At 32.8% G+C, this 20,108-nt stretch overlaps 1 protein-coding gene across 1 annotated transcript in view; it reads right to left on the reverse strand.

The window, feature by feature from the left end:
* Window positions 1-20,108, reverse strand: part of tusc3 (tumor suppressor candidate 3) — a 142,253-nt gene that overhangs the window by 49,756 nt on the left and 72,389 nt on the right. The window contains exon 4 of the mRNA XM_073842762.1: window positions 8,440-8,580. Coding sequence (XP_073698863.1) covers window positions 8,440-8,580 — 141 coding nt within the window. The remainder of the gene's footprint in view (window positions 1-8,439; window positions 8,581-20,108) is intronic.

A 20,108-nucleotide genomic window follows, 5' to 3' on the forward strand; every position in this document is an offset into this window, starting at 1 on the left:
TAAAATTAAAGTCAAATAAAAGAATAAAATAAAAACAATGCATTATACTTGCATTCTCTACTTAATTTTTTTAAATTAAAACATTAAAAAAATTAAATAATTTTAAATAAAATTTTAAAATATTTTTTAAGTAAAATAAATTTGATGCATTCATTATATTTGCATTCACTCTATGACTAGATAAATGAAATCTAAAAAAAAAATAATAATAATGCAACCATTATACCATAGCATTCTGTCTTCTTAAAAAAACTATTAAAATAAAAAAATAAAATGAAAAACGATTAATTATACTTGCATTTGACTTTAATAAAAAGTCAAAGATAAAAAAATGCAGTCATTATACTTGCATTCTGTCTTCTTAAAAAAATCAATTGAAATAAATTAAAATTTAAAAGATGTATAAAAACAAATGCATTATATATGCATTTTCTACTTAAAAAACCCTAATAAAATAAAGCAAAATTTAAAAATGCTCTTTTTTAATTACAATTAAAAATAAACTAAAAATGAAAAAATAAGCAGCCATATAAATGCATTCTGTCTTCTTAAAAAAAATCAATTGAAATAAAATATCAAATAAAATAAATACATGCATTATATTTGCATTTTCTACTTAAAAAAAAAATCAAAGATGAAACAAAATGAAAATTAAATCATTTAATATAAAATCATTTTGATGCATTCATTATACTTGCATTTGCTATATTTTTTAAATAAAATATAGTGGAAAAAAATAATAATAATGCAACCATTCGCAAAAAATTAAATATGAGGAAATAAAAATAAAGGAATAAAAACAATAAATAAATTAACTATACTTGCATTTTCTACTTAAAAAAATAAGATCAAACTAAATTAAAAAAAATAAATAAAAATAATTAAAAATAAAAATTTTGATGCATTTATTACACTTGTATTCACAAATTTTTTTAAATGCAAAATAAAAATTAAATGAAATAAAATAATTTTGATGCATTCATTATACTTGTAGTTGCTCTATTTTTTAAATGCAAAATAAAAAAAATAAAATAAAATATTGCATTCAAAAAAATTATTTGAAATAAAATAAAAACAATGCATTATACTTGAATTCTCTACTTATTTTTTAATTAAAACATAAAATAAAAAAATAATAAATAAATAAATTTTAAATAAAATAATTTTAATGAAATCATTATACTTGCATTCACTCTACCTTTTTTTTTTTTTTTTTTTTTTTCTTTAGGTTTTTCCTTTAGCCAGGATAAAAGAACGTAGTTCACAAGGCAAAGGCTTTCCATGCCTCTGTAGAAATGTGAATTGGAGATAAATCAAAGATAACGAGTCCAACTGCATGGAGGGAAGCGCTTTACTGACATATGACCTGCACTGTAATCTACACAGCGCTTCTTAATCAGAGTGCTCCATCGGAGGAAAATCTTCCTTAAAAAAAAAAAGCATCTTTTTATCGACTTCAACATAACTCAGCCCTTCCCTGAAGGTGATATATACCTTAAGTGACTTTTTAAAAAGTATTACAGCTGAAACCAAGGTAGTGTCTTAATAAGGCAACTGAATTAGTGCCAGTGCTCCAAGGCAGTCGTCCGTAAACGCATTAAGGTGCCGGTGATATTTTTCAATGAGAGCTTCTCTGGAGGGAAAATCTATGTTAACATGATGGGGAAATCAGATGTTATCTGTCTCCATTTCCTGGAGACCCCACATGTGGGTCTGCTTTCGCATGAAAGCGCTGCTTCTACTTCGTAAGCTTTGTGAATCCCTCACTTTGCACTTTTCCCTCACTGATCTGATTTTTTTTTAAAGAAACACACTGACATAATACCATGATTTACAAAGCAAGCAGAAAGGAGTTCTCTCGTCTAGACAATCAATACAGAAGCCAATACTGTAAATGTCGAAAGCACAGAAAAATCCTTTAATCAACAGTGTGTTTATATTTGTCCTCAAACCACATAAAATTTCTGTCTTGACTGATGTTAGACATATAATTATAATTTCAAGCTTTTGGCATCAGTTATACAAGCACTTATATAATAATATACATAACTATGCTAAAAGCTTTATCAAAATATTTCTTCAGTGTGTTGAGAGGTCATAAAGAGGTTGCATTTTCAACAGAGGGGAAGCAAAGATGTTACTCGTTATTGTCAAAAAGTCTACTGAGATTTATTTCTTCCTATTTTGGCGTCTGCTATGATGCTGCTAAAAGCTGCTTTTCAAACTTTTACTGAATAGTAAAATAAATAAAAATCATTTTCCCAAAAACAGCTTTTTAGACATCAAGCAAAAGATACAATTATAAAAGCTAAAATAAATGAGCTCGAGACAGATTGCAAAAAAATGTGTCTGTGAAGCAGTTCTTTACATTTCAAAAGATGTACATTATGAAAGTGATGTATTTACACTTATGTGCTAAAAATTGAAATGTGAATATGAAATACACAAAATTATTTGAACATATGCTAAAATGTAACAGGAACATTTTTTTTTTAAATTTGAAGGGATTTTTACACAACTATATATATAGTTTTGAGAATTACATAAATATTGGAAATTGGAAAAGTTGCTGCTTAAGTTTTTATAATAGCAATTTGCATATACTCCAGAGTGTAATGAAGAGTGATCAGATGAATTGCATAGTCCTTCTTTGCCATGAAAATTAACTTAATCCCGAAAAAAAAACTTTCCACTGCATTGTTAAGGCTTCAGGGCGTCCAAGAAAGTCCAGCAAGCACCAGGATCGTCTCCTAAAGAGGATTCAGCTGCGGGATCGGAGTGCCACCAGTGCAGAGCTTGCTCAGGAATGGCAGCAGGCAGGTGTGAGCGCATCTGCACGCACAGTGAGGCCAAGACTTTTGGAAGATGGCCTGGTGTCAAGAAGGGCAGCAAAGAAGCCACTTCTCTCCAAAAAAACATCAGGGACAGATTGATCTTCTGCAAAAAGTATGGCGAATGGACTGCTGAGGACTGGGGCAAAGTCATATTCTCTGATGAAGCCTTTTTCCGATTGTTTGGGGCATCTGGAAAAAGGCTTGTCCGGAGAAGAAAAGGTGAGCGCTACCATCAGTCCTGTGTCATGCCAACAGTAAAGCATCCTGAGACCATTCATGTGTGGGGTTGCTTCTCATCCAAGGGAGTGGGCTCACTCACAATTCTGCCCAAAAACACAGCCATGAATAAAGAATGGTACCAAAACACCCTTCAACAGCAACTTCTTCCAGCAAGCCAACAACAGTTTGGTGAAGAACAATGCATTTTCCAGCACGATGGAGCACCGTGCCATAAGGCAAAAGTGATAACTAAGTGGCTCGGGGACCAAAACGTTGAAATTTTGGGTCCATGGCCTGGAAACTCCCCAGATCTTAATCCCATTGAGAACTTGTGGTCAATCCTCAAGAGGCGGGTGGACAAACAAAAACCCACTAATTCTGACAAACTCCAAGAAGTGATTATGAAAGAATGGGTTGCTATCAGTCAGGATTTGGCCCAGAAGTTGATTGAGAGCATGCCCAGTCGAATTGCAGAGGTCCTGAAAAAGAAGGGCCAACACTGCAAATACTGACTCTTTGCATAAATGTCATGTAATTGTCGATAAAAGCCTTTGAAACGTATGCAGTGCTTGTAATTATATTTGAGTACATCACAGAAACAACTGAAACAAAGATCTAAAAGCAGTTGAGCAGCAAACTTTGTGAAAACTAATATTTGTGTCATTCTCAAAACTTTTGGCCACGACTGTATATATATATATATATATATATATATATATATATATATATATATATATATATTTCCCCATCATGTTGAAAGTGCTCACATAGGCTACATTTATTTGACCCAAAATACAATAAAAGTAAAAATGTAAAAAAACAAATCACCAAATCATGAAATCATTCAAATATCCTGATTTGGTGCTCAAGAACTAAAAATGTAAAATTTAAAAAATACAATTTATAAGAATAGTTTTCTATTTTCCATTGTAATATTTAAATAAAAAAATAAAAATAAAACAAAATAAAAATATTATATTTGTGACTATTGTGATATTGTTGCATGTGGTGATTTTCTATTATTATTTTTTTTTTTCATTGATTCTAAGCAGTATAAATTATGCTTTTGTGGAAAATGATTGTTTCATTGAATATCCTTCAGAAATCATTCTAATATCCTGATTTGGTGCTCAAGAACCAAAAATGTAACGTAAACATTACAATTTAAAAGAATTGAAAATAATTTTCTATTTCAATATTATGATAAAACAATAAATATAATATAATGTAATGCAATGTAATGTAATGTAATATAATGTAATATAATAATTTTATTAATAAAATGTTTGATTTCTTTCAGAAATCATTCTAACATCCTTGGCACTAAAAAAAAACAAAAGTATAAAATGTAATATGGACAATGTAAAAAATACAATTTAAAGGATTTGTTTTCTATTTCAATATTTTGATATCTTTTTTTTTTTTTTTTTTTTTTTTTTTTTACTGATTGTACGCAGTACAAATAATATTTTTGTGGAAATTGTTTCATTTAATAAAATGTTTGATTTCCTTCAGAAAGCATTCTAATACCCTGATTTGGTGCTCAAGAACCAAACATGTAAAATCTAAAATGTATAAAATACAATTTAAAAGAATATTTCTATTTTCCATTGTAATACTTTAATATAATATAATATAATATAATATAATATAATATAATATAATATAATATAATATAATATAATATAATATAATATATATAATATATATATATATATATATATATATATATTATGGCATGCTGTTCAGGAAATAATTATATTTATAATACGAAGTTTGAGTATATGGAAACAAAGTCAGAATATATAAAATGAAAGTCTGAATATATGGAACCAAAGTCAGAATATATGGAATGAATGTCTGAATATATATATATATATATATATATATATATATATATATACATACAATGAAAGTCTGAATATATGGAACGAAAGTCTGAATATATAAAATGAAAGTCTGAATATATGGAACGAAAGTCTGAATATATGGAATGAAAGTCTGAATATATAAAATGAAAGTCTGAATATATAAAATGAAAGTCTGAATATAAGGAATGAAAGTCTGAATATATGGAACGAAAGTCAGAATATATGGAATGAAAGTCTGAATATATAAAATGAAAGTCTGAATATATAAAATGAAAGTCTGAATATATAAAATGAAAGTCTGAATATAAGGAATGAAAGTCTGAATATATGGAACGAAAGTCAGAATATATGGAATGAAAGTCTGAATATATAAAATGAAAGTCTGAATATATAAAATGAAAGTCTGAATATATGGAACGAAAGTCTGAATATATGGAATGAAAGTCTGAATATATAAAATGAAAGTCTGAATATATGGAACGAAAGTCTGAATATATGGAATGAAAGTCTGAATATATAAAATGAAAGTCTGAATATATAAAATGAAAGTCTGAATATATGTATTGAAAGTCTGAATATATAAAATGAAAGTCTGAATATATGGAATGAAAGTCTGAATATATGGAATGAAAGTCTGAATATATAAAATGAAAGTCTGAATATATGGAATGAAAGTCTGAATATATAAAATGAAAGTCTGAATATATGTATTGAAAGTCTGAATATATAAAATGAAAGTCTGAATATATGGAATGAAAGTCTGAATATATAAAATGAAAGTCTGAATATATGGAATGAAAGTCTGAATATATGGAATGAAAGTCTGAATATATAAAATGAAAGTCTGAATATATAAAATGAAAGTCTGAATATATGGAATGAAAGTCTGAATATATAAAATGAAAGTCTGAATATATGTATTGAAAGTCTGAATATATGGAATGAAAGTCTGAATATATAAAATGAAAGTCTGAATATATAAAATGAAAGTCTGAATATATAAAATGAAAGTCTGAATATATAAAATGAAAGTCTGAATATATGTATTGAAAGTCTGAATATATGGAATGAAATCAGAATATATAAAATGAAAGTCTGAATATATGGAATGAAAGTCCAAATAATGTCATCAGCGCCACCTTGTGTCATTTATTTGCGATTGTTTAGACACATTTTGAACAATGAGCCAGTCCGCACGAAATTTAGTAGCGGCAATTTTAAGTAATGATGATTTAAGTACCACCCTGATGAACGCATGCTCGGGCCCAAATACTGTAACCGTACTCAGCACTGTTCTACTATCTCTCTCAATGTTCTCTTGAACATGATTGCCCATAAGCACCAAGAATGTTTTAATAATGGAAATATGATCCTCAAGATGATGCGATGTAGACTCCAAACAGTTTGTGTTGTTTGGAGTATGACCAGCTGTTGCTAAAAAGTCTTGTAGCTCACCAAAGTATTGGGAAATTTTGGGGAATGACATATTCCATATATTCAGACTTTCATTTTATATATTCAGACTTTCATTCCATATAGTCAGACTTTCATTTTATATATTCAGACTTTCATTCCATATATTCAGACTTTCATTCCATATATTCAGACTTTCATTCCATATATTCAGACTTTCCTTCCATATATTCAGACTTTCATTTTATATATTCTGACTTTCGTTCCATATACTCAAACTTCGTATTATAAATATAATTATTTCCTGAACGGCATGCCATAATATATATATATATATATATATATATATATATATATTTGGGACTATAATATATTTGGGACTACAGTAGTCAACATTTAAAGTGGATCAAAAAAGTTAATCAAAGTTGTCCTAAGACATGAACAGGTATTGTTATAGTTTTAGGACAACTTTGATTAAAGGTTTTGATCCACTTCAAATGTTGACTACTGTATACTTATATTGACATTGTTGCGTGTGGTGATTTTCTTTTTTTTTTTCATTTATTATAGGCAGTATAAATGATGCTTTTGGGGAAAATGATTGTTTCATTGAATAAAATTTAAATTTTCTTCAGAAATCATTATAATATCCTGATTTGGTGCTCAAAAATGTAAACATTACAATTTAAAGAAATTGAAAAGAATTTTCTACTTCAATATTATGATAAAACAATAAATATATATAATATAATATAATATAATATAATATACAAACAACAAAAATATAAAATGTAATACGGAAAATATAATAAATACATATATATACACAAATATAATAAAAAAGTGCTCGAAAACAAAAAATGTAAAAAAATAAATTTTTAAAGAACTGTTTTCTATTTAAATATTTAGATATAATAATACAAAATTATTAAAATAATTATATTTTTTACTTTACTTGTGATATTGTTGCATGTGGGGATTTTCTTTTTTTTATTGATTGTAAGCAGTATAAATTATGTTTTTATGGGAAATGATTGTTTCATTCAATTAAATGTTTGATTTGCTTCAGAAATCATTCTAATATCCTGATTTCGTGTGCAAGAACCAAAAATGTAAAAAAAAAAAAAAAAAAAAAAAAAAGAACGGTTTTCCACTCAATAATAAGATAATTATATTTTTTCACAATACTTGTGTACGGTGATTTTCTTTCTTTCTTTCTTTCTTTTTTTTTTTTTTTTTTGATTATAAGCAGTATAAATGATGTTTTTGTGGAAAATGATCGTTTCATTAAAAAAATAAAATAAAATTGATTTCCTTCAGAAGTCATTCTAATATGCTGATTTGGTGTGCAAGAAACATTTTTTCCTATTATTAAATGTTGAAAACTGTTGCTTAATGTTTCTATGGAACTCATGATACATGTTTTCCAGGTTTTTTTGACAAAATGAAAGATTCATTTTTTTTTTCAATAAAAATGTGTAACATTATAAATGTATTTACAGTCACTTTTGATAAATGTAAGGCATCTTTGCTGAATAAAAGATAATACATTAAATATATTTTAAATATTTAAAATTTAAAAAATATTTAAAGGGGCTATATGCAATTTTCTGAAATTTAAACTCGCGACTGACACCTGTGGCCAAAAATCGGAACTGCTCTTCCTTTCTGCTCGCTCTCGCAGCACGCGCTCGTACGTGCAAACTTCACAAGTCATCCGCTGTAAAGAGGTCAACATTATGTTTACAGAGGTAAGAACAGTCAAATACATATATTGTTTGAGAAACTAAGTTTGTTTGCAATAATAGGCTAATTGCTGACTAGCGGTGGTGACGTCCCGACAGAAAATAGGAAAAATAGGATGCACCCACTGTGAGCTGACAAGGTGTCAGTATGCTCATCAGGAGATGTTTGAGTCATAAATGGTCAAATAAAAAGGCTATTGTTACGTTTATTTTGGGGAAAAAAGTTGCATATAGCCCCTTTAAAATAAATAATTTATATAAATAAAAAATTAAATTCCTTAAAAAAAAAAATGTACGGACACCAAGCTTTTAAACACCTGTACAGCAATATGCAGTGTTGCATAACTTCAGATGTACCTGCACATCAGTACGGTCTGCGATCCACTTGGCCAGCTGCTCAGAGGCAAAGCCAATCCGCTGAAGGTCAAAGGTGTCTGCTCTCTTCGGCTTCCCTTTGGCCGGGAAATGCATGAAGGTTGGGGCAGAGTTCATGTTCAGCTAGAAAAGAGAAGAGAGAGAATGAAGAACATAAGAGAAAATGAGCAGAAAGTATAAGAGGGGAATAGAAGGGAGGGGGATGATGAATAGAAGCGAAACAAGAGCACAAAAACATTAATATCTACTAATAAATCAATAAAGCAACAGGAACAGTGTGATGTGTATTACAGAAATTTCTTTTAATAAGGAGACAGGAGCAATTGAAGAGCCTCCAGAGGGAGGTAAATTTCCCACTACAAGAATGAATGTCTGAGGGGCCAGAGAAAGAGACCCAGAGAGAACAACAGGATGAAATAATAAAATGATAGAGTTAAAAAGCAGACAGTTGAAACTGTCATTTTTTGGCCCTCATGCTGTTCCAACTAGGGATGTGCACAAATATTTGAGTACTTCGAAGTGACACTAGTCATTGATCACAAAAAAACACCTCGTTCTTAATTTGTTATGGTTTGAGAGTCCTATTTGATGATACCTTGCAGTCCAAATCATAAGCAATTTATGTCAATACTATTTAAGCGATGTTCACTTTGGAAAGGATTACACAACCCCTCCAGGATTTTGCACTTTTGCAATTGCAGAACTCAAAGCAAAATCAAGCAAACTCCCTTTAATTAAGACATTTGGCATTTTTGTTCTACTTCTGTAATTTTTCAGGAAAAAACATTCATCTGTGAGGAGAAAAAGCTATATCAGCTATATCAAATCCATAATTTAGAAACCAAACAAATTCATTAATGTGTGTCCAACTTAGTGTTGGGCGATATGCTCAATTTTCATATCATCCTATCATCAGCCTGTGAGATCGCCGATACACGATACTATCGTGCTAATTTATTTAATAATATGTGAATGTGTCAATATGTAATTCATTCCTTATTCGTTTTGTAAGGGTAGTGCATGTGACGTGACAGTTGTGCTTGTACAGAACTGCGACGGTAGTTCTGTCAGAGAGGTTCAAGTTTACTTTCGGTTTCATTCTCTGCTATCTTCAGGGAGCGGTAAATGTCCGTGCTGAATACAGTATAAATTAATGTATCTTTCTTTACCCGTCATATGGTGACAATGCTACCACTGTATGTCTCATCTTTGTCATCAGTTCATGTTGTAGTTCAGTTCATATAGAATGTGGAGAAGCGATGTGCGTGTAATTCACGTGCATATGTTTAGCGCCATTTTATCGCAATTCGTAATTCTAGTTAAGCATACAGATATTACTGAAATGAATGTTTATGTTTACTGTATACAGACGGATTCTCATATATCGTATTTAATTCAGCCTAAACCACATTTTACTACCTCTGTTATCCTAATGACTGTCTACACTTAATCTATGTACACTGTATGATGAATAAATGTCTTACCCATTTTCACTGCACACATCTGCGGTGCAACGCAGCCACTGTATGCTTGTGTTTATACCGCGGCAAGTTTCTGAGGCACCCTAGAACCGACTCTCCACGCCGCATCGCTAAGGTGCCTTTTTGACGCATAATAATAATAATCGTCTTTATCGTCACAGGCATCAGCAACAGGCGATATCTCTGACTATCGTCGATACACGATACTATCGTCTATCGGCACAACCCTAGTCCAACTATCCTGCCGCTGTTGGCAGTAAATTCCATTAGTGCATCCTTGTGCACTGGGGACCCAGATCACAATTTCAGTAATTATGTACAAAATATATTTCCAGGTAAATAATTGTACTCTTAGACTAATTACTAGGTACGTGGGGTTTTCACAGCAAAACAATCAGGAAAAAGTTGTGGGAAATCCTGGTGGGACTGATTACAGGGCGTACATACAAGATGTGTTTGTTCTTTCCAAATAGATGTAGGGCCCTATGGTTTCTGTGTTGGGGAAAATGCAAATGGATTGTGGAATCCAGTCATAAAAATGGAATTTACTGTATAACGCGGAATGTCACGGGATTTGCCAAATTTTGGATGAACAAATCAAAAGTAGGTCAGTACACTTAATTAAAAACGTAATATGGACTAGGGCTGTGCAATTAATCAAAATTCTGTTTCGATTTTGATTTCAGCTTCAAACAATCATGAAAATACAGTAATAGAGATGAAATGATTATTGCGCCCCTTTCCAGCATTTTCACTCCTCCATAAAATCCTAATTTCACATGCAAATCAGCAAAATCATGTAACGTGACTTTCATATAATAGGACGTGCTTGATTTATTAATGTTTCTTTGATGTTGTGTTCTGTGTATGCGCTCAGAGACGGACATGTAAAGTTATCTTTTAGCTCAAGGTGCGCCTAAACTGTCAAATACACGCAAAGATATTTTAAAATGAGGCGTTTGGTGATTATTCATGTACACCCATGTTAGTTATGTCTTAAATCATAAACAGTTGAGAATGAAAATACATGTGTAACAGTATATTGGATCCGTGTGGCTCTAAAAGCGGCAACAAATAATATTCCTTCTGCCGTCTCTGTGCTTAATATTAATAAAACGTAAAAATACAAAGAGAAAAATCACTCACTGCTCTTGAATGAAGGAGTTTTGTAGTTTTAATAAGAAACAAAGCATGTTTAATTCTTACAGTGAAGACACGGTTTTATTTTACACTTAAATAATTACATTTAATTGCTGTAGTAGGCTGTTAGACTACATAAAAGACTTGCATAAAAGTATTTGTTGTATTGCTATCTTTAAATTAATCACTAATATAAAGTTTTGGACCCAGTCATAATTCTGTTAAATAATCGTGATTACAATATTGACCAAAATAATCGTGATTATGATTTTTGCCATAATCGAGCAGCCCTAATATGCACTAGTGTCTGTAAATATATCTAAGGACATGAACACATAAACATTATTTTTAGAACAACTCTAGTCACTTCATGAGCGTTTTGGCATTTTATTTGAGAGAAAAACTATCGTCATATCATACAAACAAAATTTAATGAAGCTATTAAAACTGAATCCAAAATTCAGCTTTGTTTTTTTTTGTTTTTTTATTAATGGAAATCACAGAATTTGTTTCCAGAACAGATTCCAGAGGCAATTAAACATGTAATTTTTTAAATGCATCAAGCCTGCATTTATATGATCCAAAGTACAGAAAAACCAGTAGAACATTTTTTTTTTTTTACTTTTACTGATCCCGTGATCAAAGCTAAGTTTTCCAGTCTTCCATGTCACATGATCCTTCAGAAATCTTCTAATATGCTGATATGCAGTTTAAGAAACATTTAAAAATTAATATGAATTATTATCATCGATATTTAAAAACAGTCGAGTACTTTTTTTTTTAGAATTTTCTGATAAAGGTCGTAAGATCAGCATTTATCTGAAATAAAAAGCTCTGGAAGATTATACAATATACCATTCAAGAGCTTGTGGTGGCAAGGATGCCTTAAATTGATTCAAAAGTGATGATAAAGTGATGATTATCTGAAATTTCTATTCCAGATAAATGCTGTCCTTCTGAACTTTCTATTCATAAAAGAAACAAAAACAAATTCTACTCAGCTGTTTTCAACATAATAATAAATGTTTTTGAACAGCAAATCAGAATATTAGAATGATTTCTGAAGGGTCATGTGAAGCTAAAAACTCAGCTTTGAAATCACAGGAACAAATTAAAACTTAAAATATATTTAAATACTGTAGAAAACAGTTATTTTAAACAGCAAAAATATTTCAAAATTTTACTGTTTTGCTGTACTTTGGATCAAATAAATGCAGGCTTGGTGAGCAGAAGAGACTTTTTAAAAAAACATTAACAATCTGTTCAAAAACTTTTGACTGTTAGTATAAATTGCTGTTAAATTGTGTAAGTTTCATGATTTCAATTAATCAGACATATTTTTTAACCATTAATCATTTAACGGAAAGCAATGGAATCCCGAAAAATTAAAACGGAAAAAATAAAACGCAATTGGGGGAAAAATAAAATATTAAACTATATTTCATATATACATACTATATTTTTTGACACTTTTTTTTTTGTAAATAACTGTTTTAACCTAACACAGCCTAAAAATAACAACACGTGTGAAATGATGAATGGTTTGAGCCTACAAAATGACCCATCTTTCTAATCTCTGTAATTAGAAAAAAGGTAAAAAACTGTCACTAGGGTGGTATCCTTTCAAAAGGCACTGATACAAGAACCATTTAAGGGTAAATAAGCTACTAATATAGTACCTTTTGTATCTTAGGGTAAAACTCCAGTGACAGTTTTGTGCTTGAGAACATAGTATTTTCTCTTCAGTGAAAAACAAAAAGATGTTAGTCATCTTTCTGAGCTATTACATAAACCAAAAATTGGATGGTAATGTATACTGCCAAGCTCCAAAAAGGGCAAAAAAGCAGCATAAATGTATCATAAAAGTGATCCATAGATGTGTGCTATATTAAAAGTTTTTTGAAGTCATGTTCAAAGTCAAACTTACTTTGTCATGAGTGACCATCTAACACGTACACAATGATACAGATTAATATACCTAAAACGTGCAATATAGCTTCAGACACTAACACACTAACCTATTGAAAGGGGTTAGAAGGAATATAGTGGATGACTCATATGGACTATAATGGTGCTTTTTGGAGCTTCACATTATATCACCATCCATCTTCAGCAAAGAAAAGTGCAGCTTGGAAATTTTGCCTAATATCACCGAGGAAAGAAAACAACATGGGGTCAACGTTACATTAGGGCAAATAAATGCTCATCTTTTTTCTCCAATTTTACACGTTGGGGCGATCGTTTCCTTCAAAGAACACAAGAGAAGAAATCTAGCTAAGTGATATTCATGTAATTACATATAATTTCAATCACGGGGAGCAATCATGTAATCGCTGGTGATGAAATCGTCTCTAAAACACACTGGGGAACGTTATTAACCAGCACCTCTAACACACATCTGTTTATTAGCATACTAATGGACTGACTAATACTGCTGTCCCTATGCTCTGGATGAAAACACATCAAATCAACATTAACCCACATGTCCTCCAAGAAATGGGTTTGGTGCGGGTGAACAGAAGCCATTGCCGTTTTCCAGGATGGCTAGGTTGTAGCACACTAGACTTTAGCAAAGCAAAATTATTTCGGACCTCACAAGAAATAAGGGTAAAACGATATGACATTACCCTCCAGGGTTGGAGAATGCTGAATAATAAATTACATTTAAATGTAAAATATTAAAATAGGCCATATATTCCAGTTTTTTTATGAAGCTTAAATTATTTTATTTTTTAAAAATTCCTTTAAACTGCCAAAAAGAATTTCCTCTATGTTTGATTACCAGCCAAGAGCATCAAACTGTATTTCCCTACACAAATGTGCAACTCATAGTCTAGTTTTGTAGTTTTAGCATGCATGAAGCATAAGAAATTATGCATATTCTTGTTTACCCAGTTTCAGAAATTTGTATGCATATGAAGTCAAATCTTGTTTGACCACCCCGTTATTTCTCTAATGATAAATACTAATACCATAACAATACTCCTCTAAATTACGTACATAATGCATTTACAGCCATTTGCATTTACAATAACAATGTTGAACTACTATGCAAAAACCTCATCACTACACTAGGGTTGGTAATGGAAAACCCAAAGGATACAAATCCTAAATTTATTATTATACTAAACGAAGTCTAATGTAATCCAAGTTTTAAACTAACTGAGAAATCAGAAAGCTTATTTGAGTCTTGTCCACTACGCTTTCCCTGAGGGCTTGATGTCTTTATGAGCTGGAGCAATTTGTTTCAATGAGGTTGCTTGAGTTTTTGATGACCCCAAATGATGTGAATGCACTGAGGAAACAATAGAAATAAATGTCAGTAGTGCTAATCTAATTGATGAATTTTACCCCCGATACTCTGCAGGCATCTATAGGCATAAGAGCACGTAAGTTCATGATAAAGCTTCTTTTATAACTCCTCAGTGTGCAAATTGCAGCAGAATAGCTATGTATCAGCGCGTGTTAAATTAATGTGCATGTTCTGTGTCGTAAAGATTTTCTTCTCTATAATTTGCTTCTGAGAAGTGTGACATTTCATTACGTCGAAAATAGACGGGGAGCTATTTTCCATTTGATTGTTCTCGCTGCTTTTTAAAATGTAATTCCTGAAGTTGTCAGGCTCTGACAAATTAGAAGTTGAGAGCATTTGAGCATGCGTGTGGAAAATCAGATCTGTGTACAGCCAGAAGAACGGAACAAAGAGTAAATTTAGACAGGAACCGCTGGTCTTTTCTGAGAATGGTTTGATTTTTATTTAAATTACACACCCCTCATTTTTGTAAGATTATTCTTAATTAATTACTATTAACAAGGTCCATACACCTTTTGACCTTTTGATTCCATGACATTTTACACCTGTGAAGAACAATTTCTAGCTGATGAAATATGCTATATGTGTTGAAATGTTCACTGTAATAATTTATGACTTTTCAAGCAAGGCTATCTGTAGTTTAAGAGAACAAATTTAAGAATAAGAATAAAAATAAGAAAATTTATTTTTATTTGATATACATTTTATTTTATTAACCATAATTTTATTTATTTATTTTGATACAACACTTCTTTCTGGTCCTCAAATCTGATTGGCTGAGAGGACTGCCATATTCTAGTGATATCGGCACTTCATGCTTTTTACCGCTTGTATCATTCCGCTTGAAGTATTTCTTACAGCGAGTGTCATGGTGGATGCCCAATTCACTATAATTTTATAAATAATACTGTTTTTGTGTCACAGAATATAGTTTTAAGATTTTTTAGGTGATAATGTACTTGTGGGAACTTCAAATATGCAGTCTGTTAATAAAGATAACTTTTATTTGAAAATGTACTTTAATGTTTTTGGAGATGTGAGCTCCAGGGCATTAATTGCCATTCAACTCCATTGTTGTTTCTTATGTACTTACACACTTGTAGCCGTGCAATATGGCTTTACCTACAGTCAAACCACATACAGTATGCCACAAAAGTGAGTACACCCCTCACATTTCAGCAACCATTTTGGTATAACTTCTCAAGGTTCAATACTATAGAAATGAAACTTAGATATATTTTAGAGTAGTCAATGTGCAGCTTATATAGCAGTATAGATTTAATTTCCTCTGAAAATAACTCAACATACAGTCTTTATTGTCAAAACAGCTGGCAACAAAAGTGAGTACACCCTAAGTGATAACAGCAATATTTCATTTAACCATGCAAAGTCACATGTCCTATTCATTATGTTAATGTTTTTGTCTGCTTGACAGGACCATACAAAGTTGTGTATCTTGTATTAGAGCAGTTAAAATTTGGTGCTTTGAGTCTCATACTGACCACTGGATGTTCAACATGGCATCTCATGGCAAAGAACTAATTTGAGAATTAGAATTAAGAGGTTCAGTAACACCCTGAAACTGAGTACAGTGGCCAGGATCATATGGCTTTCCAAGACGGGTTCCATTCGGAAGTTGAGCACTTGTTCTGTGCATCAGGTGCAGAACCTGGCTTCAAAAAACAGATGCATGAGTGCTGCCAGCATTGCTTTAGAGGTTGCAGAAGTAGAAGGTCAGCTTGTAAGTACTCTGACCATACGCCGCACACTGCAAAAAGTTGGTTTGTACGGGCGTCATCCCAGAAGGAAGCCTCTTCTGAAGCTGGCTCACAAGAAAGCCTGCAAACAGTTTGCTGAAGACAACCTGTCCAAGAGCATGAATTATTGGAACCATGTCCTATAGTCTGATGAAGATAAATTTGTTTGGCTCAGATTGTGTCCAGCAAAAAAACGTGTCTTGCCTACAGTCAGTCATTGTGGTGGTAGCTGCTGGTACTGGGAAGCTGCAGTTCATTGAGGAAACATGGATTCCATTATGTACTGTACATTCTAAAGCAGAAAATGATGCCTTTCCTTCAGAAACTGGGCCGAACAACAGTTTTCCAACATGATATTGACCTTAAACACACCACCAAGATGATAGCTGCCTTGCTGAGGAAGCTGAAAGTGATGGAGTGGCCAAGTATGTCTCCAGACCTGAACCCTATTGAGTACCCGTGGGGCATCCTCAGGTGGAAGGTGGAGAAGCACCATGTGCCTAACATCCAGTAGCTCCGTGATGTCATCATGGAGAAGTGGAAGAGGATCCCAGCAACAACCTGTGCAGCTCTGGTCAATTTCATGCCTACCAGGATTAAGGCAGCGCTAGATAACAATGGTGTTAACATAAAATATTAACAATTTGGATACCGTTTTGACAAGTTCACATGGGGTGTACTCACTTTTGTTGCCAGGTATTTTTACAATAAAGGCTGTATCTTGAGTTTTTTTTTTTCAGAGGACAGTAGATCTATACTGCTTTACAAGCTGCGGCGTTAACTACTCTAAAATGTATCCAAGTTTCATTTCTATAGTATTGTCCCTTGAGAAGATATACTAAAATTGTTGCTGAAATGTAAGGGATGTACTCACTTTTGCGAGATGATGTACATACATACAGTTTACATACATACATACATACATACATACAGTAATGAATTTGGCACATAACAACATATCAGTTATATTAACAAACAACCTATATACCCAAATAAATCAAATAGTTACAGTCCGTGGACCAGCTTTCGGTCAGCAGAGTGTTTGATGTCAGTACGGGAAAAGATGACGATTTATCAGTTTTATTATATACAGTCAGGTCCATATATATTTAGACACTGACACACTTTTCATAATTTCAGCTCTGTATGCCACTAGAATAGTTTTAAAATGATACAATCAAGATGAAATTGAAGTGCAGACTTTAAGCTTTAATTCAAGGGGTTGAACAAAAATATAACATAAAATGCTAAGGAATTACAACCATTTTTATACACAGACCCCCCATTTTCAGGGGCTCAAAAGTAATTGGACAAATAAATATAATCATAAATAAAATGTTCATTTTTCATATTTTGTTGAAAATCCTTTGCAGGCAATGACTGTCTTAAGTCTGGAACTCATGGACATCACCATAGACTGGGTTTCCTCCTTCGTGGTGCTTTGCCAGGCCTTTATTGCAGCTGACTTCAGTTGTTGTTGGTTTGTGGGTCTTTCTGCCTTTAGTTTTGTCTTCAGTAAGTGAAATGCATGCTCAATCAATTTGAAATCAGAAGATTGACTTGGCCATTGCAGAATATTCCACTTTTTTACCTTTAAAAACTCCTGGGTTGCTTTTGCTGTATGTTTTAGGTCATCGTCCATTTGTACTATGAAGAGCCGCCCAAACAACTTTGCTCCATTTAACTGAATCTGGGCAGACAGTATATCCCTATACACTTCAGAATTATTCCGGCTGCTTCTGTCTTCTGTCACATCATCACTAAACACCGGTAACCCAGTGCCACTGGAAGCCATGCATGCTCATGCCATTACACTTCTCCACCATGTTTCACAGATGATGATGTAGGCTTTGGATCATGAGCTGTTCCAAGCCTTCTCCATACTTTTTTTCTTCCCGTCATTCTGGTACACGTTGATTTTAATTTCAGCTGTCCAAAAAATGCTTTTCCAGAAGTGGTCTGGCTTTTTTAAAGTGCCCCTATTATGCCATTTTAAAGGTAGTTAATATTGTTGTAATAGTCTCTTAAAACAGGCTTACATGTATGCAAGTTCAAAAAACACTTTAGTTTTCTCCAAAATTAGATTTATTTTTAACCCGTTTCTAAATGATTCGTAAACGACTCGTTTGAAGCAGTTCGAAGAATCAGTCTCTCTAAACCCCTCCTTTCAGTGAGCCCTCACTGCTGTGATTGGTCAGATGGTGCAGTCCTTTTGGATTGGTCTACCGCTACAGCGCAAAACGAAACGCCCATTGGCATAACTGAATGACAGCTGCGGAGACCTGTTAATGCATAGAAAAGATAGCCTCGATTTTACCCTATCAATTCGAGCCGGAGTCTGACGATGAAACTGTTGAAGTGGCACATTGACAAGAAACTGTTTTGCAAGCACGACCGGAGCAGGACGTTTCTCAGTGGGTGTCATATGTTAACTGTGGAAAGTGCTTGCAATTTGCTTTTGTAAGCGAACCGGGCACACCTCTACGTTGTGAACTTCAACACTGTAACGTACAACCCATAACACTGCGTTAAGCCATCGTTTATCATTATCATTACTTAAACTAATAAGGCAGACAGACAGTCAAGCTGCATCAATCACAAGACTTTTTAGACTACATTGCACTCACAGCTGAACAAAAGAACTACAGAAACGCAAGTTAGCCGGTTACCAAGACATGTGCGGGGTTGTTACACACCATAACGTACACAAAGACGTATTTTGAACGATCGCTAGAAAATACAATTATTAATCATACTTACAGGTAGAAGTTCAGAGGAGCAAGCCGGTCCAAATAAACTGGGCACTGATCCATTTTTTAAAACCAAGCATTTGGTGAATCTCGCGTTGTAATGTTACTCCCCAAGATTGGAAAAGCAGTCATCAGTAAAATGACGCGAACACAACACAAGATTGGCATTGGACTGCTGAGGTGTTGAAAAAATTAATGTTAACCACTCATTCTTGATAGTTTCATCTTTCGGAAGGGCATGTAAAACAAATTCACTCTCACAGGCTGTCACAGCGCAGGGCGTCTTCTTGACATGATGTAATCCACGTGAAAATGGTAGGCCTACTGTTTGTGGGCGGGCAAGTTGTTCGAGAAATTGAAAGTGGGCGGACATTACGCAAATGTGTAGCTCGTGACGTGTGGCCGTTACAGAAAAAAGATTCGAATTGCTGACGACTCGTTTAGGCGAATGTGAGCCGACTCTTTTTTTTGTTAGACAAAAACTTTATTTATAGTGCACTGTCGGCGTCACAACTTTGCAGATAGTTTATGTTCACATACAGCTACATGACACACTACATGAAATATCATATTTGAAAAGGCATAATAGGGGCACTTTAAATGTTTTTTGACAAAGTCTAATCTGGCCTTGTTTGCACCTTGTGGTAAACCCTCTCTATTTTGTCTCGTGAAGTCTTCTCTTGATTGTAGAATTTGACAGTGACACGCCTACCTCCTGGAGAGTATTCTTCACTTGGCTGGATGTTATAAAATGTTTTATTACCATGGAGAGGATCATCCAATCATCCACCATACTGTCGTCTTTTGTGAACATCCAGGCCTTTTTATGTTGCTGAGCTCACCAGTGTGTTTTTTTTCTTCTCAGAATTCACCAAACTGTTGATTTGGCCACTCCTAATGTTCCTGCTATCTCTCTGATGCATTTCTATTGTTTTTGAAGCCTAACAATTGTCTGTTTTACTTGCATGCAGAGCTCCTTTGACCGCATGATGGGTTCAGAGCAACAGCTTCCAAATGCAAATGGCACACTTAGAATCAGCTCCAAACCTTTTACCTGGTTAATTGATGTAGAAATGAAAAAATGAAGGAATAGCCCACAACTGTCCATGAAACAGCTTTTGAGTCAACTGTCCAATTACTTATGGTCCCTTGAAAAAGGGGGGAGGTACATATTAAGGGGCTGTAATTCCTTAACCTTTCTACCAATTTG

The sequence above is a fragment of the Garra rufa genome, chromosome 6 (genome assembly GCF_049309525.1).
Source record: "Garra rufa chromosome 6, GarRuf1.0, whole genome shotgun sequence".
In the NCBI taxonomy this organism is placed as follows: domain Eukaryota; kingdom Metazoa; phylum Chordata; class Actinopteri; order Cypriniformes; family Cyprinidae; genus Garra; species Garra rufa.